General features: G+C 33.1%; 2 protein-coding genes across 2 annotated transcripts; one reads left to right on the top strand and one right to left on the bottom strand.

The window, feature by feature from the left end:
• Nucleotides 1-3,075: 3,075 nt before the first annotated feature.
• Nucleotides 3,076-8,234, top strand: LOC146925066 (indole-3-acetate O-methyltransferase 1-like). Its single transcript, XM_085710035.1, has 4 exons — nt 3,076-3,446; nt 3,826-4,245; nt 6,078-6,353; nt 7,413-8,234. Exons 1-4 carry the CDS (start codon nt 3,336-3,338, stop codon nt 7,767-7,769), a joined length of 1,164 nt encoding a protein of 387 aa, XP_085566161.1. The 5' UTR covers nt 3,076-3,335; the 3' UTR covers nt 7,770-8,234.
• A 2,174-nt stretch (nt 8,235-10,408) lies between these two features.
• On the bottom strand, nt 10,409-22,235 carry LOC146925065 (phosphoribosylformylglycinamidine cyclo-ligase, chloroplastic/mitochondrial-like). Its single transcript, XM_085710034.1, has 9 exons — nt 21,963-22,235; nt 13,339-13,529; nt 12,538-12,632; nt 12,354-12,455; nt 12,207-12,266; nt 11,312-11,484; nt 11,133-11,235; nt 10,883-11,041; nt 10,409-10,768 (listed from the first exon to the last, which is right to left on the bottom strand). Exons 1-9 carry the CDS (start codon nt 22,079-22,081, stop codon nt 10,598-10,600), a joined length of 1,173 nt encoding a protein of 390 aa, XP_085566160.1. The 5' UTR covers nt 22,082-22,235; the 3' UTR covers nt 10,409-10,597.
• Nucleotides 22,236-23,517: the final 1,282 nt, after the last annotated feature.

The raw sequence follows: 23,517 nt of genomic DNA, 5'->3' as shown, positions 1-23,517 counted from the left end.
AAGAAAACAATGTGAAAATTAGACCACGACTCATGTTAGAGAGCTGGCAATATACATTGAAGTTATATTGGAGTCTCGCAATATTAAGGTTTCAAAACTCTTGAATGTGTATATGTGATTGAACATGTTTATCTTATGCGTTAATTTCTTTGTTTTATAAATATATATAACTATTAGCTAACATTATTTTAACGATGATCGTGAGGAGTTATGATCTCTCCATTTTTTCATTACCAACGTTTTATATCATTTATTTTGTTTAAAATTATAGTCATTGACATTTCCATTTTATTTTTATTTAAGAAATTGAGAAGATCTCAATTAGATTATGAGCTACTCCCTTCGTCTCCTATTAAATGTTTCATTTGCAATATTTGTTTGTATCAAACTCTACTAGTAAAATATGAGTTGTTTCTTTATATAGTACCAATAAAATATTAATTATTTGTTCATTAAGTCTAACTCTACGACAATGTTGATATTCTTAGGCTGAATATCTCCAGTTCTTCACTCAAATTTAAATCTAAGATCTTGCAGTTGTATTCATGAGTTTTAAATCATCGTTAGTTTTTACCATTAATATATCTCCAGTAATTACATTTCAATCCATGTAATTACAGTAACGTAACTACAAGTCTACAATTAATAAAAATGTTTTAATATTTATCATTGAAATTAATGATCATTTTTTGAAAAAACCATGCAAAACTAAACTATTAAACACTTATAATGAGACGAAGAAAATCACTTTTGGGAATTAAAAATCTAAACCCATTTAATTTAACACTCTTTATAGAGGCAAATGGTCAAGATTCAACAACTAACCCGAAACTCTACGGGGGAGACATAAATGTTTCACTTTCTCGTGAAAATGTAAATGATCGTTGATTTAAGGGTTAATTATGTTTCTAGTCCCTATAAAATAGCGACCTTGTAAGTTTAGTCCCTACTTAATTTTAATAGCATTTTTAGTCCCTATAAAAAAAAATTACTTATAATTTTAGTCCCTGCTAAAACAAAGTTTGATTAATTATCCTTAAACTCTTAAATTTTTGAACGATTTTTTTGAGACAAGATTAGAACACTATGAAAGGTTCGTTTACTAAAATTTAGAATTTTCTGACATGAAATGAATTAAATATGAATTTTTTAAAACGACAAAAGTTAAAGATAAAAAGTAATAAAATCTGGATGTAGAAATCAAATTTTGCGATAATTTTTTGCGGACGAACTTTTAGTAATGTTCTAAACATGTCTGCAAAAAATTGTTCAAAAATTTAAGAGTTTAAGCATAAATTAAACAAATTTGAATTGGGTAGGGACTAATACTCAGTGCAGAAAAACAAAATTAGGGACTAAAAATGCTATTAAAATTAAGTAGGGACTAAACTTACAAGGTCGCTATTTTATAGGGACTAGAAACATAATTAACCCTTGATTTAATATTTGACCATAAGAAAACTTTTGCCGCATTTCTTTTCCCATATACCAACCATAGGAGGTATGTGAATATTTCTGAGATTTTTTTTTTTTTGAATGCAGTTTTATGAAATCCCTATGCTTTACTAAAATCCTCCGATATAACCTTCTGCTTTTTAAAAAAGCTAAACATCCTTTTATAAGTAATAAATTAATGGACTTGAAATTTCTTAGCATTTCGGAAAACAATAAGAAAATAATAGTATAGTATGCAAATGTAGAAAATCGGTATTTTTGTTATATGTTGATATGCTATTTTTTTTTTATGGTGGTTGATATGCCGGTATAAAAATTGTCGTTGATATTTAAAGGAACAACCAAATCATTCGATCGATGAAATATTAAAGTGGACATATTTCAAGACAATGCATTACAACATTGTCCCCAGGGTTGGAAAAAACTTTTGTCTTTATTGAAAAATTGATTCACTGCAGAGATGAGAGTGGGGTTGAATACCTGAACCCGCCGAAAACGGCGATATGAAATTCAATTTCTCATCCATATTGGATACAGAGCGGGTAACAAGTAAATATATGAAAATCGAGGATAGAGATGAAGACGGTAAAACTTGTTCACATCCCGCCTCATTACCATGCCTTGACGTTATCCGAATGGAAACCACGTTTTTTTATTTAATTTCTAAGAATACAATTAACTATAAAGAGGAATTATTCCACTCATAATATGGACAATGACCCTTTTGCTTCTAGCTAAGAATCATATTTATTTGTTACGTATAAATTGATTTTTTTTTTTTTTTACTAATGTTAGCTAGGTACTACAAACCGATGAACCTTAATTTCTGCGGTGATGACTTAACAAACCATGATATAGTTAACCATCATTTGGCTTTTAATGGGTCACTTTGACTCTCTTATTAGTTTATGATAAAGCCCCATGTAGCCGACAAATGCAATTAATCTTCCAACAAGAATACACTCCAAAAATTAAAAGTTGCTTACGAAAGAGTAATCAATATAAAATTCCTTATGCATCACAAACTTAGGCCAAATGAAAGAAAACTTCCATATTATATACTGTATGCCACTTTTGTTTTTCAACAATTAATTGACGAGGTAGCTGATTATCTCTTATGACACGTATCATTACTCCATATACTTTTCCCTTCATAAAAAGTTACTCCATACTTTTCAAAACATTAATTACTTTTTTTTTGTGACATAATCTAGTGGCTAGAAATTCGTCACTTAAAATGAACGAGTGGCATGTCTGAGGTTCGAATCCGACCCCTGCATAATATATTATGCAATGTTCATGCCGACTGAACTAACTCAAAACAAAACATTTGTTAATCTAATGTTGGTTAGCGTTACAATATTTTAACATAAACTTATAAAATTAATTGTATTGATCATTGATCTATTGAGCAAATATTTCGATAAAAAAAAAGTAAATAAAATACCTCTGTATAAAAATATATATTATATGGTGCCAGCCTTGGGCCATTCCGGTTGTACATGAGGCCTAATTTCTGTGCCTTTAACTTTTTTGGAGTTTCCTTGCAATTTTCCTTTGTCCAATTGCAAAGTTAACTAGGTAATTTTTAACAATTATCATACGTTGTTAGCCATTTGTGTCTAGAATCCAACTGAGTAAACAAATACCAAACTTGCACAATAACTCTCCATTTTGTGGCCACGGTTTTTCAATCTAACCTAAAGTAATTTTTCCTCTAACAAAAAAACAAAAGTAGCCTTGTCCAATATCCTCCCACTGCTATATATATCAACTCTTTCTCTCTTGGTTTTCCTATCTTACACATACATATATAGAACCATCTTTTTTCATATATTCTTTCATTCATTCTCACTTCCCTAAATATTATTAATACAAATATGGCACCTATGGAAGAAAATGTTGTTGTGTCCAATTTGGAGCTGGAGAAGTTGTTTAGCATGAAAGGAGGCAAAGGAGAGGCCAGCTATGCCAACAATTCCCAAGCACAGGTACATTAATTTACATATATTATCTTATTTTTCTAATTCTAGCTAGTAAATATCTAATATCACTACTAAAACAAAGTAAAATCAGGGACGAAAAAATTAGTGATGCAAAAAAAAAAAAAATGAAATCCCTCTCCAATTTCGTTCTCATAAATTTTGTAACGAATTAAAGTGGAATTTCACGATTTCCTTGTAAATTTCCTTCGCTAATTTAAGGTTTTTTTAGTAGTGATATTCATTGACATATATACTTACCCTCAAAGTATTTAATCTTTCTTAATATATATTGCATATTAAATATGATGTATAGCATCTTCATAAAAAAAAAAAATGATGTATAGCATAAACTGCTGCTTAAAAATTCAAGCTAACGTACATGCAGGCCATACATGCCAAATCCATGATTCACTTTTTGAGAGAAACCCTAGATAACGTTAAGCTTGGTGGTGGTGATGGTGACAAGGCTTTTGTAGTTGCTGATTTGGGGTGTTCATGTGGAAGCAACACCATTAATGTGGTGAATGTGATCATAAATCACATCATTAAGCGCTATGAGGCTTTAGGTTGCAACCCACCTGAATTTTCAGCCTATTTCTCTGATCTTCCTAGCAATGACTTCAACACTCTCTTTCAGCTTCTTCCTCCACTTGCCAATGGTGTTAGCATGGAAGAGTGTTTAGCAGCTGACAACCAAAGGTCCTACTTTGTTGCCGGAGTACCCGGTTCGTTTTATCGGAGGCTTTTTCCGGCGAGGTCTGTTGATGTTTTTCACTCTGCCTTTTCTTTGCATTGGTTATCTAAGGTAAGTAAGCTTAATTAATTTGTCCTATTATTATTATTAAGGTTTTTTAATGACGGCTAAATTATTATTTTTTGACAATAGTTAAACTAAAAAGTTTAGATGATACTCCCTCCGTCCCTATATGTAAGCACCCTTTGCCTCTAATAAAAGGGTGCTTACATATAGGGACGGAGAGGGAGTATACTCTAACATTATACATACTTTAAAGTTTGATCTCATAACTTACTAAAGAAAATTAAACTAGCAATGAAAATTTAGAGAAAAACATGAGATTTCTTTGTGAATCTGTCACTATAAATTTTGTGAAGAAGGAATTATAGAAGAATTTTATTTTTTCCTTTTTTTAAATATAGAACTCTCTTAAGATATTTTTTTTTCTCCTTTTTAAAAGACTCCCTTAAATTTTGAATTGCTTTGTATTTGTATTTTTTATAAGCATTTTGACATGCTTTGAAAATTCATTTGTTTTTTTGTTAAGTAGATTAATGATTATAAATTCATCTTTTTAAAGATGAATGAGTAGAGTATGTGTCATTCAAATCTGATCTCTACATATATTATAGCATACAATGTCTCTATCAATTGAGTTAAACACACAATAATCTATCTACAAATAGTTTTTTATTTGGCACCTAAAGAAGAAGTCCGGTATATATCGTTAATTTCATGTTCCTAAGATTTCATTAAAAGATTTTTTTCCTTTAATTTTCTGTGCAACCTAAATAATACAATAATTTCGAATCATTCTATGCCGTTGTTTTATCATTCATTTGCCCGTGATCTTTTATAACCTTTTATCTTGGAATTCCAATTTTAAGGTACCAAATATTGTGTAAATAAATCTTGAGCGAGATCACTAATATCCAGACATAATTAATAAAATATATTAAAATAAAAAGAATATCAAATTTTTTATGTAGAATCTGAGATGAGATTATTTTAATATTACATAAACTTTTGATTAGTCGTAAAAAAAAAAAATCCCATGAAAACTATTGATGAATCACGATTACGTAAATTTTTGAACACCTTTAAAGCGATTTCTCCTTGTCTTTTAATTCACACCCGAATATAATTCAGCATTCATAGATTCTGTAATTCCTACTACAAAATTTACATAAAAAACAATTCTACTACAAAATAATATATTTACTTTTTCTTGAGGACAATATAGTAAAACCAATATTACTTTGAATGCTAAGTTCTAATTTATGTATATGTGGTCAAAAAGTGAATGCAACAAATTCATGGTCGGTTGAAAAAAGGACCGTGTTTCATGGAAACAAGAACGTGTTTGAACAGTAGTTTTCAATGCATATGCATAGTAAAACACATAATATGTGTTCTTAAATTCTTATTCAACTTTCATGCACCTTGGACTTTATAGTGTGTGTGTGTCTATATATATCCAGCCGGCATATATCATTTTTTATTGTGATCATACTCCTTATTCAACTTTCATGCACACCTTGGCTTGGAGTACATTTATATGCAGAAATTTCACCAACTTTTTAGAGAGTGCATAACTATGGTCCAAAAGAGTATTCATACATGATGGACCCAACTTATTCCTTTACAAGATATCAATGATTATTAAAAGTCTATCCACTTTATTTTGAACATGTATTTGTTTGCAATAAAAAATTCTATACATCCACTTTGTTAACTTCATCAATCTCATTTTAAGTGTGTCATTTGAAATATTTCTCTGTTTCGTCATTTTAAATAAATAGTCCACCTAAATAACTAATATTTCTTAAAAAAGTGTGCATTATGTAATTAAAATGACAATTATAATGAATTTTCACTCTCACTTTGCATACTTTTTACAGATACCAGAATCAGTGTTGGACAAGAATTCAGTTGCATACAACAAAGGGAAGGTGTTTATTCATGGTGCTAATGAGAGCACAGCCAATGCCTACAAGAGACAGTTCAAAACAGATTTGGCAAGCTTCTTGAGTGCAAGGTCAGTGGAAATGAGGAGAGAGGGGTCCATGTTCTTAGTTTGCTTAGGCAGAACTTCAGTGGACCCCACAGAACAAGGTGGTGCTGGAGTTCTTTTTGGGACACACTTTCAGGATGCTTGGGATGACCTTGTACAAGAGGTATAATAATAATTAGAAACATTTTTATGCATGCTTTGTGTTTTTTGAACATTAGTCATTTCACAATCACATATATATAACCTCTATTTACAATTGGCAGACCAAAAAGGAGTTGTAGATAGATAGACACTATAGAGATAAATATCAATAAAAAAACACAATCACTGCAATCATAACAAATTGATCCCAGCCATTGATTAACAGTTCTGGCCAACCATATTTTCATCATAGATCATATGATGTTGGCAGAAATAGGATGTCTTTCAATACTGTGTACTTGCAAGAATTGTCATCTGCCATGTCTTGAGTGCAGTACAGGATGTTAATTGGGTCCTAAAGGGAGGGTCTTGGGGATCATCACATTAAACTTTAAGCAATTACGCAAGTGGTATTCTTTCGTACACTTTATACTCCTGCTGCATAATAGGATTTCCTAAACACAATTACGGTCAAATATAACTTCAGTTGCATATTTATAGAGAAAGATCAAGAAAAATTAGTAGTTTAAATTAATAATGATTTGAATTTGAACAGTCTCTAACATCATGTTTATGATAAGACGTGATAAATTATGACATTTCGATGCATGTCATATTATAAGATCGTGCTAACACGTGTCATAAGGGCACATGTTAAGAATTCCACAAATAAAATATATTTATTTAGAAAAATTAATTTTCAACATTTTGAGAAATAAATTGACACAATTTTCAATACATGATTTTTATTTTTGATGGTATACTAATATGTGCCCTGCTTTAAGGGCACATGTTAGCATTTCCCCAATATAATAAGTTCGAACTAATTTTTATTTATACATTAAAAGTGAAAACCTTGACTAGTGTGTATGTAATTGAGTACTATGAGCAGTAATGTGTTTGCAACTTGTGTTTAGAATGATGATCAATAGCTTCCTTCAAGCTTTTCCAACTATAGGAATGCTAGCAACACTCACTTTTGAACACTCTACAAATAATGTACATAGTATATTTTTTTATCATTGAAATTGAAATGTACATAGTAGAATTAATGCAAATTGAATCACATTGTAAAATGCAGGGACTAATTAGCTCTACAAAAAGAGACAATTTTAACATTCCAGTTTATGCACCAAGTATGCAAGACTTCAAGGAGGTAGTTGAAGCAAATGGTTCATTTGTCATAAACAAACTTGAGGTATTCAAAGGAGGAAGTCCCCTTGTTTTGAACAAACCAGATGATGCTAATGAAGTAGGTAAGGCTCTAGCCAACAGCTGCAGGACTGTGTGTGGAGTCCTTGTTGATGCTCACATTGGTGATAACCTCAGTGAGGAGCTCTTCCTTAGAGTGGAGCGCCGAGCTGCTAATCGTGCCAAGGAGCTTCTGGAGAAACTACAATTCTTTCACATAGTCGCGTCCCTTTCTTTTAGTCAATGAGAACAAGAATGTATCTTTATATGTTATGGTCCACACGAGTCCCGATTCATTACCATCTGCCTAGAAATTGGTTATGAGTTTATACAATTGTTAGAAATTGGTTTACAATGGATCAAAAATCGGGTGGACCATTCTATACATTTCATAGAAAAAAGACACTTGAAGACGACAAAGACTTTACTCTTGCCTCTCACTCTATCGTGTTTTGATATATATATATATATATATATATATATATATATATATATATATATATATATATATGACTCAAAAAATACACAAAAGAAAGAGAAAAGAGAGGTTCACAATTTGTAGCATCTTGTTATTGGATATGGATCCTCTACCGGTGCACTTGTGGAGGATCAATATCATTTGTTTTTCCTTCTTTTGTGTATTGTATATTGCCGATTGTAATTATTTTCTACACATAATGTTGGTTATGACTTGTGTTCCCTTGTTTTTGAACTAATTTTTGCTTTCTAAGTAGAGGATACTATTGTGTTCATATATTGTGAAAATTGGAATTGAACTTATGTTATACCTTTTGTGCCTGACAAACTATGATGTTAGATACAACATTTGGTTTTAGTCTCATTGCCCTTTCTTTATTTTCCTCATCAAATCAATTGTACACTTTTTTTCATTGATATGACCAACTGTGAACCTTAAATCAAATCAAAATCACAAACTCAACGAGAGACAACATAAAAATATATAATATACTCCATTCTCACAATAATTAATCTATTTAAAAAAAAATCCAAAATAACTGACATTTTTATTTTTTATGTTCATGTTAATTATAGAGATTAATTTAAACATGAAATGTAATTCTTTTTACACGTACATTCAATCAAATCCCATCGGTTAAATATCTTAAAAAATATTTATGTTGATATTGTGTGATATGATTGAATACATGTGTAAAAAAAGATTTAAATTGTGGGTGTATGCATACTAAATCCTTAATTCACAAAGTTAGGATAAACAAAATGACAATTTAATGTTTATACATGGCTTTTATTTAATTTTTATTGATCTTTTGAACTTGAGTGAACTGAAGCTTATCCCACACATAGGCGCTTGTGTGACCTCAATTTTCATTTTATAAATAATTAGAAAAATATCTAAATGGTTAAAAAACCGGCCCCTAAAATCAAGATAACAGTAAAATTCGTGCAAGAGTTTATGGAATATCTATAATAGTGATCATGAATTCATGATTCATGAATATCCAAGTTGGAGACAACATCATAATCAATGTTGTAGTGAAGTGAAGACAAGATAAGAGAGAAATTTCACTCAAATTATGTTGAGCCTTTAACTGTTCTTTTTCACCATTGAGCTGGGGAAAGTTGTCCGTATACCATATCTCAATTGACCAAAGAAAGCACCCTTTAACTAAATTAGAGAAAATAACATGCATTCTCTCTCATAGAATAAACTTCATTTAAATATTAAAATAGTAAGAGTGTAATCAAATTCGAAGTTATAGTAACATTCTTCATACATTTTGAAAGTCAAATACATACCATCAATAAACTTAAAAATTTAAAAAGACGAGCACATTATCATACCACTTTGAAATTTACCATTTTTTACATTTTGAACGGGGTGAACGTTTTGATTAGAGTCAATGTGGTCGAAGTAGTCAGGGCTAGAATAAATTAGAGACGTTTGGTTGCACCATTTTGCATAAAGAGGATTGCCCTCAGCATGCACCAACAATCGTTGTTGTTTGGCAAATTATTATTATTTTAATTTTAGTTGAGCAAGGGTGTTGTATGTGTGTGATTAACTTCTTTTTTTTTTTTTTTTTGAGTTGATGTGTGTGATTAACTTAGTTGTAATCATTTCTCAAATAGTTAAATTCAATCAATGAGGGATAATTTTATTAACTGAACATGTGTGATTATTTATTAATATTCAACATTGGAATTTCACCCCTTTTTGTTAATTTTGATATCAATGGGACATAGATTCAACACAAACATATGCATGCTTAGCAGCAGGGGAAAGCTACAAACCAACCTCACTAAAATTCATACAACACGAAAACAATCCATATGTCTACTGTCTAGCCAGCCCTTTTATAGACAACATATACTACAATATACTCCTTAATGCATTGTTGAAATTCATCCTCTCAATTAAGAATGCTACTATTTGTTACAATAATTTTTTACCTGTCATTGTTTAATCAGTATTTTTCTTTTTTTAACATATGTTTCTGTTAAATGATGATGTTGTTTTGCTTTATCATGAGTGGAAAAAACGCATTTTCACCATTGAGCAGAATTTAGAACATAATACAGTTCTCAACCCTGCTCACATACAAATCCAAATAAGCCACACTTTTGTCTTTAGAAGATAATACAATTATCGATATGCATGAAAAGTACAATTAATTTGTTAATATTTGACTTATTTTCTCAACTTCAGGACAATGTCCTTATCATATCCAACCCCAAGTCAGAGTATCTTGTTCTGCCATTAGACTTGAGTTTCTCGAAAACATTCAAACAGAAAGAAAAAAAACACAAACTGCTGGAAAAATTGTACTAAAATTCCTTCAGGTGAGGAGGGTAGGTCTGCTACATCGGATGGAATGCCTTCAGTTGGATCTTTCTATACATGCATTTATGCCAAAGATATGAATATAATGCATTAAAATTTTGAGGGTAAAAAGTATGCACCATCATTTAAAACTCATTTCTCATACATTAGAAATCTAGAAGGCAATGCAAGTACTATTCCTAGCAATATAGGTAGTGAACATGACAGTAATACTTGAAAGTTCATATGTCCAAAGTTATAAACAAGCTAAACTAACAGTAAATCACACCCTTTCCGCTAATAACTTCACCTATGCGGTAGGCTTTCTCTGTATCACTTCTGTTTTCAAGTATTCTATTAGCTGCCTCTGGAGTGGCTACAAGGACCATCCCAATGCCCATATTAAAAGTGCGCATCATCTCAGAATCTTCGATCTTCCCAGCCTAATGTGAGAGGTAATTAGTATTGTGCACTTTTGTCTCCAAAAGATTTGAAGATCAAATTTAAGTATATTATTATTGATATAAATAATTTTAAACAAAATTCTAAGAATTTACCTGCTGAAGCCATTTGAAAACTGCAGGCATTTCCCACGAGTCTTTGTATATAGAAGCACCAAAACCTTCTGGAAAAACTCGAGGAATATTGTCTGTGAAACCGCCACCAGTAATATGGGCAATTCCCTTTACCCCTCCTTTGCTGACTATGTCAAGCACCTATTTCAAAAAGACAAGAGACAACTTCAAGATCAAAAGGGGAGTGAGTTTAAAAAAAAAATGAAGAATGTTGCAAAGAATCATAAATAACCTGTTTAACATAGATCTTAGTTGGAGCCATTAAAGCTTCTGCAACTGTAGTGCTAGCGCCAGGGAGTTTATCTTTCAATGAAAGACCGCTTTTCTCAAGTACTCTACCAAAATATATTGATATATTTCAGTAAGCCAATAATTTTATAAAATATAATAGATTTCATACTCAAAACCAACCTTCTAACAAGTGAAAAACCATTAGAGTGAACTCCACTTGATGGTAAACCGATAAGAATGTCGCCCGCGGTAATGTCTTTTCCATTGATAACGGAATCTTTCTTTACAATCCCAACCGCACAACCACTAAGATCATACTCACCTTCTTTGTATAGACCAGGCATCTCTGCAGTCTGAAAAGTGTATAAAACTAATTAGAGGAGCAATATAAATAATCATTATCTTCATCGACATTTATAATAGAATGCAGTTGTGCGTGTGTGAGAAAAGGAAGTTATGTATTTAAATAGAGATTGATTGTAATATACTCATGTGCTTAATTTAATTGACAACAATATAAGATTGCAATAAGCTAATGGTGTTTGAATAAAATGTCAATAGGACACTTACAATAAAACAAGAAAATTTAAATTTAACAATTCTTATTGTAAGAAGCAATTGAACATGTCCTATCCAAATAAGCAATTGAACATGTCTTATCCTAATAAGAAGAATTACGACTTGAATAGATCATTGCATGGATAAACCAAATTCCAATAAAACCATTTAGAATGAGGTCTTCTATAATAGTTAATTTTTTTTTTTTGAATAAATTTCTTAAGTCTTCCTCTACCCGACTCAAGCTTATCTAAATGCAGCCTTTGTTCTATTGTGGTTTTCTCAAATAGCTAAATCACACCTCAATAAGTATACCTCAAACTTTTCCCGCATATATTTCATGCTATGCCCCCTCAATATCAGATACTAGCAATAAGTTCTTTCAAAAATAGAGATATTTTAAGAATGAATGCTCTAGTTACTTCATTTTGTCTACCCTAAATTTATTATGAGTTGGCAAGAATAGACGAGACGGCAAATCCAATTGGAAAGAATAAACCACAAAATATTTCAATACCTCTCCTCCGAGAAGAGCACAATCAGATTGCTTACAACCATCAACAATTCCTTTTATAACCTGAAGAAGAGAAAATCAAATGAGGAATAGGCATTTTTACGACACTCACAAAGTTCAAACCAAACCAGCTAGAAGCACATCCATTACCTGTTCAGCAACATCCACATCAAGGTGACCAGTAGCAAAGTAATCTAGGAAAAATAAAGGCTTTGCCCCCGAAGTAACAATGTCATTGACGCTCATCGCAACCTAGAGAGAAAAACAATCAAAACTCAAACCCTAAGTAACAGAAACACTCAAAATTCAAAAATCAGAATTCCAAAATGTTTACCAGATCAATCCCAATAGTGTCATGAATGCCAGTTTCAAAGGCAAGCATCACCTTCGTCCCAACACCATCAGTACCAGCAACGAGATATGAATCACCTACGCAAAACAAGTCAAATCAATATCCAATAAAAAGGAACTAAACAAACAAGGGTTAAATACATTTTTGCCCCCTGACATTTGATCGAAATCCAGTTTGCCCGTCTGTAATTTCCTTGTTTGAGATTCCAACCTTGTAATTTAAAGATTCTTTGCATTTAGACTTTCGTGTTATTTAACTGTACAAAATAAATGATGTGGTAGGGAGGTGATTTTCCCAAATGACAGGGGCCAAAAGTACCTTTAATTCTGAAATTTGATGTCAGGAAGGTCTAAAAGAAAAGAATCTTTAAATTACAAGGTTGGAATTGCAAAAAACATTTTTACAGTGGGCCACTGGGGTATGTTGGAAAATAGTATTCTAAAAAAAAATGACTTCAATTTACTAAAATTCAATTCTAGAGTCAAAAGCTATGAATCTCAGCTTGAGGTCTTGATAGGATAAATAGTTTAATTAAGCGCTTATAGCATAAACGGTTATCATATAAATAATTATCTATAAGCTATTTCTGTAATACAAGATGTAAGAGAGTCAAGCTTCTCTCATACAACGTATAAGCTGTTTTCATAAGCTATCCTAGTGAACTCATGAAAATGAGCTGACAAAGTCATAAGCTGAATAGATAAACTCAAATAAGCCGTTACGTTAGAATCAATTCTACATGCAAAATGGAATGGAAACAAGTTCAAAAGAAAAATGAGTTACCAAGGGGGAATAAACCACCGAAGCCACCAATCCCGGGAGCCATCTTGGCAATTCTTCGAACAAGCTCAGAACCAGCGTCAATGTCAACTCCGGAGTCCTTGTAAGTAAGACCTTGACCTAATTCAGCTTTAACAGCAACAACTCTGCTTCTATCGTTGTTCTTTTTCGAGTTCGAGCTCGACATTGATAGTTGTCATACCCCAATTTTTGACCTAAGGTCCTACATTCATGTGCCTTTTGACCCTGATTAGTCTCTGACTTTTCAAGGAAATTTCGGTAGAGGGGTACTTTAAAATACCTCATTTTTTGTTCCGATATTGGGCCCTCTTCTCTCCTTTCTTTTTTATTAGTAAAATTTCCATCTTTTATTAATTTTCTTGTAATTTTAATTTTAATTTTTAGTTATTTTTATTCTTTTATTTTAGTCACTTTTTTTTTTCCTTTTTTAAATGTCCAAAAGAAAATGTCCAAAAAACATAGTACAAGTCTTGTTTACACGCCACTTTCAAAGGCACAATCTCAGAGTCAGAAACTTTTTTTCCTATTATTTTCCATTTTACCTTTTTTATTTTTAGTTTAATTACTTCTATAAGTTTTTTTTATTTTTTATTATATAACTTTTTTTAATGAGTCCAAAAATAAAATGTCCATGGTCCAAAATTTTTCAAGTCAAGTGTCAACTTTCACATTCCTCTTTTAAAATTCACCATTAAACATCATTCAAATCACCATCAAAATCCATTAAACCACTTTTCCATTCTCATCAACCTCCTCACCTATAAATAGAGCCCTCATTCCACACTTCAAAGGACACCAAAAGTTCTCTTGAGTTGTCAAAGAACTTTTCTCTCTTCTCCCTCATTTAGCTTGTGTTGACGAGCTATTCTTTTCTTCTCTCTCTTTTTTCTGTCCCTTCGGAATAAGTCCCTTCGGAATTTTTTCCCTTCGGTAATTTTTGTCCCTTCGGTTCTCCCTTTCTTTTATTTTCTTGCATTTTATTTATTTTTAGCATTTTATTTTATTTCTATTTAGCATTTTAATTATTGTCATTTATTTTCCTGCAATTAGAATGTATTTAGGTCCAATGTAAATATAAATAAGAAAAGTGTGTGTGTGTGGGTGTGTGTCTTTTATTTCTTTATCGCTTTATATATATATAAAAAAATACAAAAAATTAGATTAGGGATTTTGTGGTGACCCAACGTCACCACAAAAATCCACGCGCTTTTAATTTTATTGCTCCGTTAGTTTAATTTTCATTTATTATTCCAAAAACAACAAAAACATTCAAAAAATCAAAAATCACAAAAATATTTTCATAATAAACCTTGATTTTCAATCAAGTGATCGTTCTTTTTTATTTTATTTCTTAATCAAACTTCAATCAATTTAATCATACCTTGAGTCCATTTTTCTTTCAATATAAAAAATACAAACAAATTCTCATTTGCCACTTGGCTTTTTATTTTAAAACCTTTTTTCAAAACCAATAAAAAACACAAAACAAATCAAACGTCATTTGTTTAACCCCGAACTACGAGGTTTTGATCCCTCACGGGTACGTAGGCAGAGGACACTCGTCCTTCCAAATCAATAAAATGTAGATAATTAGGTCTTCCTTTTTTTTTAATCATTTCAAAGTTTCATTTTTTTAAAAATAAAAGCAAGCAAGTTTATAGCACAAAATGTTAAATAAAATCAAAAGGTTCTCGTAGAGTACTACGAATATTTAGGGTGCTAATACCTTCCCTAAATATAACCAACCCCCGGACCCCCCAATTTAAATAAATTTTTTCAAAGTCGTGAAATAAAAAGTAAGTCAAAAGCTAATCAAATAGCCTTGATCTCCAAAAAATGACGCGACAAAAATGGCGACTTCACTGGGGATACCTTAAGAGGGTTAAGCCTAACTTGGTTTTGTTTAAAATTTTGTGCTTTAAACTTGCTTAAAAAATCCAAAAAAATCAAAAAAAAAAAAGATGGAAATACGTGTATGTATATTCTCCCCTTCTTCTTTCTTCTTTCTTTTAACGTGAGTGGTGAGATAAGTTCTACACCCGGACTTGAGGGAAATTAAGATAGGACCGGGTATAATCATAGTTTCCATGCCAAGAGTACTCTTCGGTATTGGTACATGTGATAACCCACTCAATGGAGGGATCTTGGAGGTATACTTTTGTCGTCGTGAGTACTCGCGTATGGCATGTTACTTTCAAGTGACCGTCGAAGTTGAGAACTTTTAGTCACCTTTAACCCATCTTGGCCTTTTAGGACGTAGTGCGGTGGCTAGTCGAGAGTACTCTCGTATTGGTTGACACGCGATACTACACCCAAACGAGACTAACCTACGAATTTTGTTGGAACGAGAGTACTCTCGTCACCTAACAAATATTCGGAAGTGGTTGAAAACTTTGGGAACTTTGTAGAACCCGTGATACAGGTACATTTGAAACCATAGTCCTTACCAAATGGCGTTGTTACCCTTGACTCCAACATATGGACTTAAACCTCACCATGTTTTCATCGTTCTTGTTGCATAATCATGCATACATGCATTCATTCATAAACTTTTTCTCATTAAATACCGAAGGACTTAGATAAGTTTTTATAAATATCAGAGGTATGGACCTTGTAAAAAGGAATACCAAGTAATACAATTTCATAAGTCTTAAAATAGACCTTAGCTTTGTTGGGGACTTTGTCTTTGGCTTTGCTTTGTTCTTAATGGAACTGTATGTAATATTTCAAAATAATCAAATGAAATAACATTCCTTATGATGTTTACAATTACTTTGACAAGTCATTCGAAAAAAAATGTGTTTTTTTTGCATAAGCATCATGCATCATTTTACATTTCATAGTCTCAATTCCGAGTCTCACAAATTCTTCTTTTCCATAAAAGGTCAACCCGTTTCAAAAGTGGTCCGACTGTTCTCATCCAAAGTCAACTCGCACTTACAACACTCGTGCAAACAAAAAGAAAGAACATATATGTTTGAACAAGAAATCCACGAGCATTCGCGAAGAGGCAACAACACTCCAGGCCGAGTTAAAGAGATTGAGTACCCTGGTAGTTTCACTGGTAGCTTCGCAGTTCCAGCAAGGGCTCGAACGACAATATCAACAGCCTCGACAACAGGCTCCAAGGATGCAGTTTGACCCAATCCAAATGACATATGCGGAGCTGCTTCCCATCTTGCTCATGAAGAACCTTGTCCAAACTAGAGCGCCTCCTCAGGTGCCTAACGGGTTGCCGGTTTGGTATCAACCTGACCTATCCTGTGCTTTCCATCAAGGGGCACCAAGTCATGATATCGAGCACTGTTTTGCGTTGCAGAAGATAGTTCAGAAGTTGATCCGAAAAAACCTTATACCTTTCGAAGAGTTTGAATTTGAATGTGCAAGTTAATCCGCTATCAGATCTTGGTATCTAAGGTTGACACATGAAATGTTTAATCTGCAATCGGGTCGTTGCTGATGTTTATTTCTATTACTCATCTGTTCAATTAATATGTTTGTTTGTTGCTTTGTGTTTTTCAAAAAAAATCCTTTCGTCCCACCCGAGATGGAAGTGAACTTGTTTATGGCTTTTTGCTTTATGTATTTTCATCATTAAAAAAGTCGCTTTGATCCCGACTTTGTTTTTATTTTGTGCTTTTTTTCTTGGAAAAAATGGTAATACAAAAAACCAAAAAATTATTTTTTTCCTTTAATCATTTCCACGTATCTACATAATCATAATGTTTATATCAATAATCAAATCATGCATTAATAAACCCGTTGAACACATTAACCATGTACTCTCTTCCAACTGTGAGTTCCCTGTGTCCGAAGCTGAAGAAGGAGAATGAAGAGATTCCCGATGAGATCTCTCACATACTGGGGCATCTTAGCCATTGAAGCTGCAAACAAAAGGAGATTGTCCAGAAGATGACTTTCGATTACAAAGACTGGCTCGGGGTGCTACCATTCGCTTTTCTCAGATATCGTATTTCAATACACATTTCAACAGGGGCAGCCCCCCCTCCTTCCCCAATATGCAACATGGAGGTCGTGCTTCCCGCGAAGATCGAAGTCCCGTCAATAGGAGTTCTGATAAAGTCCAAGCTTGATTGAATTTAAACGCATGACGACCTTGTACAAATATATCAAAAGAGGTTTGAAACAAGCTTCTAACAAAAAGGTCCGTCCCCATGAATTTCAAGAAGGGAACTTTGTACTACTTTCCAACCAGACTCCAGGGGCAAGTGGATGCCTAGTTATGAAGGCCCATGTGCAATGACTTTTACAATTATGGACGGCAACAAACTCACACGTCCTATGAATGCCAGTGCAGTCAAGAAATACTCTGTCAAAAATATGAGCTCGATAAGTCGCGAATCTAAAAAGGCGACTTAGGCAAAAATGAGCGTCTCGGTGGACTGAAAACCCAAAAGGGCTGTCCAGGCAAAAATTAGAGACAAAAAAAAATGATGATTTATCCTGATAGATTGAAAACCCGAAAAGTGCGATCTATGCAAAAGTTAAGGATCATGACAAAGTAACTGCATCAGTCAGGCACAATCCACTTGGGGCATACATGTTATCAAAGAACCTTCGATTCGAAGCATCTGCAAATCAAAGACTCGAAACAGGGGCATTCAAAGTTGTTTGGGAGTATAACGGTTATTGTGTTCAATGTACCTTCCAATATATTTACCATTTTCCAAATTTTTCAAAGATCCGTGGAGCCATGCCATTGGCAGGTCCCCACTCAATTCATCAAATTTGAGCCTGTGCCCATTTATTTGGAACTCCCGTTTATTCTATTTGCAAAATTTCTTCTATTTTTGATGGCAATACTTGAAGCAAAAATTTTCAAAATATAAAACTTTTTTACATCTTTTGAAAAGTGTGAACAACAAACACGCTCTCTTTGAACTTATGAGTAGGTGAAGCGTACATCAGCATCCGCCTCGAAAACAGTTACACTCCGAAATAGAAACATGGCTAAGCAATGTGGAAAGGACCTCTGCTTTGAGCAAGATGCTATCACAGTCCAAAAATACAAAAAAAATACAAAAATAAAAGCTCGCTAAGTTGAAAACCTGAAAAGGCGGCTTAGGCAATAGAGAGCGTCCCGGTGGACTGAAAACCCGAAAGGGCGGTCCAGGCAAAAATTAGGGGCATAAAAAAGGAATATACTCCCGGTGGACTGAAAACCTGAAAGGGCGGTCCAGGCAAAAGTTAGGGATTTTCAAAAAAAAATATACAAAAAATGACTGTTGAAGCATACCAGTGGAAGAACACTCCGCGTCGGTTTACAAAATGGCAACTTCTTCCAGATTCTTTTGGTTAACAATGGGCTTTATCCCCAGGAGACATCTGTTGCTACCTTTTGCCTGACTTTACCTCGTCAATGGCTCGATTGGTTCACAATAATATCATCTCCAAGGAAGTTTGTCGAGTGTTTGTGCTGCGATGTCAGTCCGCCTCCTGTCTTACCTGTCTTGTCTCGTTTCATCAAGTCACCTGTCATATACACTTCATACAGTCATACGAATTACATTCATACATTTATACATTCAGACATTCATACACTAATACTTTCACATATTCATACATTCATTCATACCCAGCATATACACAACATCATTCATACATAACCGCATTGGTCACCCATAGTCTTGTTTTGTCGTATCCCTTCAGTTCGATCTTCCCTCATGGTGCGTCAAGAAAATAGCTTGCAAACCTATTTTGTTACCTTGGTGTCAAGTGGATAGCTTGCAAACTTATTTTGTTACCTTCGTGTCAAGCGAATAGCTTGCAAACCTCTATTGTTATCTTGGTGTCAAGCGAATAGCTTGCAAACATATTTTGTTACCTATGAGTCAAGTGAATAGCTTGCAAACATCTTTTGTTACCTGCGTGTCAAGCGAATAGCTTGCAAACCTCTTTTGTCATCATGAGTGTCAAGCGAATAACTTGCAAATATCTTTTGTTACCTGTGTGTCAAGCGAATAGCTTGCAAATATCTTTTGTTGCCTTTGTGTCAAGCGAATAGCTTGCAAACATCTTTTGTTACCTGTATGTCAAGCGAATAGCTTGCAACCCTCTTTTGTCATCACGAGTGTCAAGCGAATAGCTTGCAAATATCTTTTGTTACCTTTGTGTCAAGCGAATAGCTTGCATGCGTCTTTTGTTACCTATGTGTCAAGCGAATAGCTTGCAAACATCTTTTGTTACCTGTGTGTCAAGCGAATAGCTTGCAACCCTCTTTTTGTCATCACGAGTGTCAAGCAAATAGCTTGCAAGCCTCTTTTGTCATCACCAGTGTCAAGTGAATAGCTTGCAAAAATTCTTGTCTTATAAAAAGTGTCATCCCCAGCGTTAGCTGTTCTAGTGATGTCACTAATCAAATCAATGTCAAAAGTGTCATCCCCAGCGTAGCTGTTCTAGTGATGTCACTAATCAATTTCAATTTCAATGGTGTCATCCCCAACATTAGTTGTTCTAGTGATGTCACCGGTCAATTTCAATTTCAGAGGTGTCATCCCCAGCGTTAGCTGTTCTAGTGATGTCACCGGTCAATTTCAACTTCAATAGTGTCATCCCCAGCTTAGCTGTTCTAGTGATGTCACTAATCACTTTCAATTTCAATAGTGTCATTCCCAGCTTAGCTGTTCAAGAGATGTCGCTAAAAGTCTTGTAGACAATCTTTTCCCCAGTGAAACTACATTCCCTAGCGGAGTCGGATCCCTTTCTTTAACAAACTTGGGTATCCCGTTGTTGTTTCTCTCCCCAGTCAAATCATCTTTGCCGTCTTGCATTCATACTTATATCATGAGCATTTGACAGCATCTTAGGTCCAAAATTGGTGTACTTTTGTATTTAAGTCTCTTCGTTCCGTCAACTCGAAGATTCCATCTTCAAATCTCCGGACGAAGAAACTTAAATAGGGGCATCTGTCATACCCCAATTTTTGACCTAAGGTCCTACATTCATGTGCCTTTTGACCCTGATTAGTCTCTGACTTTTCAAGGAAATTTCGGTAGAGGGGTACTTTAAAATACCTCATTTTTTGTTCCGATATTGGGCCCTCTTCTCTCCTTTCTTTTTTATTAGTAAAATTTCCATCTTTTATTAATTTTCTTGTAATTTTAATTTTAATTTTTAGTTATTTTTATTCTTTTATTTTAGTCACTTTTTTTTTTCCTTTTTTAAATGTCCAAAAGAAAATGTCCAAAAAACATAGTACAAGTCTTGTTTACACGCCACTTTCAAAGGCACAATCTCAGAGTCAGAAACTTTTTTTCCTATTATTTTCCATTTTACCTTTTTTATTTTTAGTTTAATTACTTCTATAAGTTTTTTTTATTTTTTATTATATAACTTTTTTTAATGAGTCCAAAAATAAAATGTCCATGGTCCAAAATTTTTCAAGTCAAGTGTCAACTTTCACATTCCTCTTTTAAAATTCACCATTAAACATCATTCAAATCACCATCAAAATCCATTAAACCACTTTTCCATTCTCATCAACCTCCTCACCTATAAATAGAGCCCTCATTCCACACTTCAAAGGACACCAAAAGTTCTCTTGAGTTGTCAAAGAACTTTTCTCTCTTCTCCCTCATTTAGCTTGTGTTGACGAGCTATTCTTTTCTTCTCTCTCTTTTTTCTGTCCCTTCGGAATAAGTCCCTTCGGAATTTTTTCCCTTCGGTAATTTTTGTCCCTTCGGTTCTCCCTTTCTTTTATTTTCTTGCATTTTATTTATTTTTAGCATTTTATTTTATTTCTATTTAGCATTTTAATTATTGTCATTTATTTTCCTGCAATTAGAATGTATTTAGGTCCAATGTAAATATAAATAAGAAAAGTGTGTGTGTGTGGGTGTGTGTCTTTTATTTCTTTATCGCTTTATATATATATAAAAAAATACAAAAAATTAGATTAGGGATTTTGTGGTGACCCAACGTCACCACAAAAATCCACGCGCTTTTAATTTTATTGCTCCGTTAGTTTAATTTTCATTTATTATTCCAAAAACAACAAAAACATTCAAAAAATCAAAAATCACAAAAATATTTTCATAATAAACCTTGATTTTCAATCAAGTGATCGTTCTTTTTTATTTTATTTCTTAATCAAACTTCAATCAATTTAATCATACCTTGAGTCCATTTTTCTTTCAATATAAAAAATACAAACAAATTCTCATTTGCCACTTGGCTTTTTATTTTAAAACCTTTTTTCAAAACCAATAAAAAACACAAAACAAATCAAACGTCATTTGTTTAACCCCGAACTACGAGGTTTTGATCCCTCACGGGTACGTAGGCAGAGGACACTCGTCCTTCCAAATCAATAAAATGTAGATAATTAGGTCTTCCTTTTTTTTTAATCATTTCAAAGTTTCATTTTTTTAAAAATAAAAGCAAGCAAGTTTATAGCACAAAATGTTAAATAAAATCAAAAGGTTCTCGTAGAGTACTACGAATATTTAGGGTGCTAATACCTTCCCTAAATATAACCAACCCCCGGACCCCCCAATTTAAATAAATTTTTTCAAAGTCGTGAAATAAAAAGTAAGTCAAAAGCTAATCAAATAGCCTTGATCTCCAAAAAATGACGCGACAATAGTGCTCTGTTGTTACCGCCGATTGCAATGCGCAAAATGTGGGTGATTGTAGCGGTGCCTTTAGGTTTAACTGATGCAACTGCACGAAAATGTGATAGCTCTGTGCAAGTTCCGAAACTCATTGCTTTGTTGAAGAGTGGTGGAATGGAACAAATATATGAAGAGAGAAGCGTAGGCTAGTTAGGGTGGAATAGAGGCGGCTACGGGGTGCTGGCCTGAGAGAGGAGAGACGACGGCCGGTGACGGTGGTGGCAAGGTTGTGCTGCGCGTGCGTGCGTGTTCGGAAAGAAGAAGGAAACGCGATGGTGGGTTTTGAAATCAGAAGGAAAGAGTGTCTGATGGGCTGGGCTGGATGGACAGATAAAAAAAACTTTTACTTTTACCACCCTATCTACTTTTTACGCATCCTATAATTTTTACAAAAATGTTCATGGGATTTCAGATTATAAAATCCAAAAACATTCGAACTGCGTTCGTATTTTATAATCCCAAATATGTGTATATATTATCAGCAATTAGAATTTCTTCCATTTCAACAGTTTTATAGATATTAATTTTAATGCAAAATGTAATTCTTTTTACACGTACATTCAATCAAATCACATAATTTAGATATTTTAAAAAATATTTTATGGTAATATTGTGTGATATGATTGAATATATATGTGTAAAACAAGATTTAAATTGTCGGTGTATGCAAACTAAATCCTTAATTGACAAATATCACTATTAGGATAAACAGTGACAATTTAATGTTTATACATGGCTTTATTTAATTTTTATTGATCTTGGCTTTTATTTAATTTTTATACATAGGCGCTTGTGTAACCTCAATTTTCATTTTATAAATAATTAGAAAAATATCTAAATGGTTAAGAAACCGGCCTCAATTTTCAATAACTGGTCTTTCAATTTTCATTTTCATTTTCATTTTATACATAGGCGCTTGTGTAACCTCAATTTTCATCTTATAGATAGCAGTAAAATTCGTGCAGGAGTTTATGGAATATCCATAATAGTGATCATGATGAATTCATGATTCATGAATATTCAAGTTGGAGACAACATCATAATCAATGTTGTATTGAAGTGAAGACAAGATTGCAAGATCAATAAGAGAGAAACTTCACTCAAATGATGTTGAACCCTCTACTATCATTAGGCCTTTAACTGCTCTTTTACACAATTGAGCTGAGAAAATTATTTGATTTTACAGAGAGAACTATCATCATCCACATTTCTCTCAACATCTCTTCTACAATATAATCTCTCTCATCTTATTCTCCTTTTTCTTCTCTTTCTCACTTTTCTATCTATGGAAAATGCCAAAAATCACCAAAAGGTAAGGAATACAAAGTTATATAACCCAATCCGTTGTCCGTCTTTCCTCGCCTCGCACAATGTATAATAAAACGGACAATGAGCAGGACAGGTTTACCTACCATAATAATGGTTTTATTTTTATTATTTAACTAATTAGATGGACTTTAATTTTTTATTTAATATTTAAAGACCAGTTATGAGGATTTATCAATTGATTATTGACATAAATCGGATA

The sequence above is a fragment of the Medicago sativa genome, chromosome 5, assembly GCF_051527215.1.
Source record: "Medicago sativa cultivar Bolivia chromosome 5, Bolivia_mono, whole genome shotgun sequence".
In the NCBI taxonomy this organism is placed as follows: Eukaryota; Viridiplantae; Streptophyta; class Magnoliopsida; order Fabales; family Fabaceae; genus Medicago; species Medicago sativa.
The sequence above is the reverse complement of the archived record's forward strand: the minus strand, read 5'-3'. Positions and strand labels throughout refer to the sequence as shown.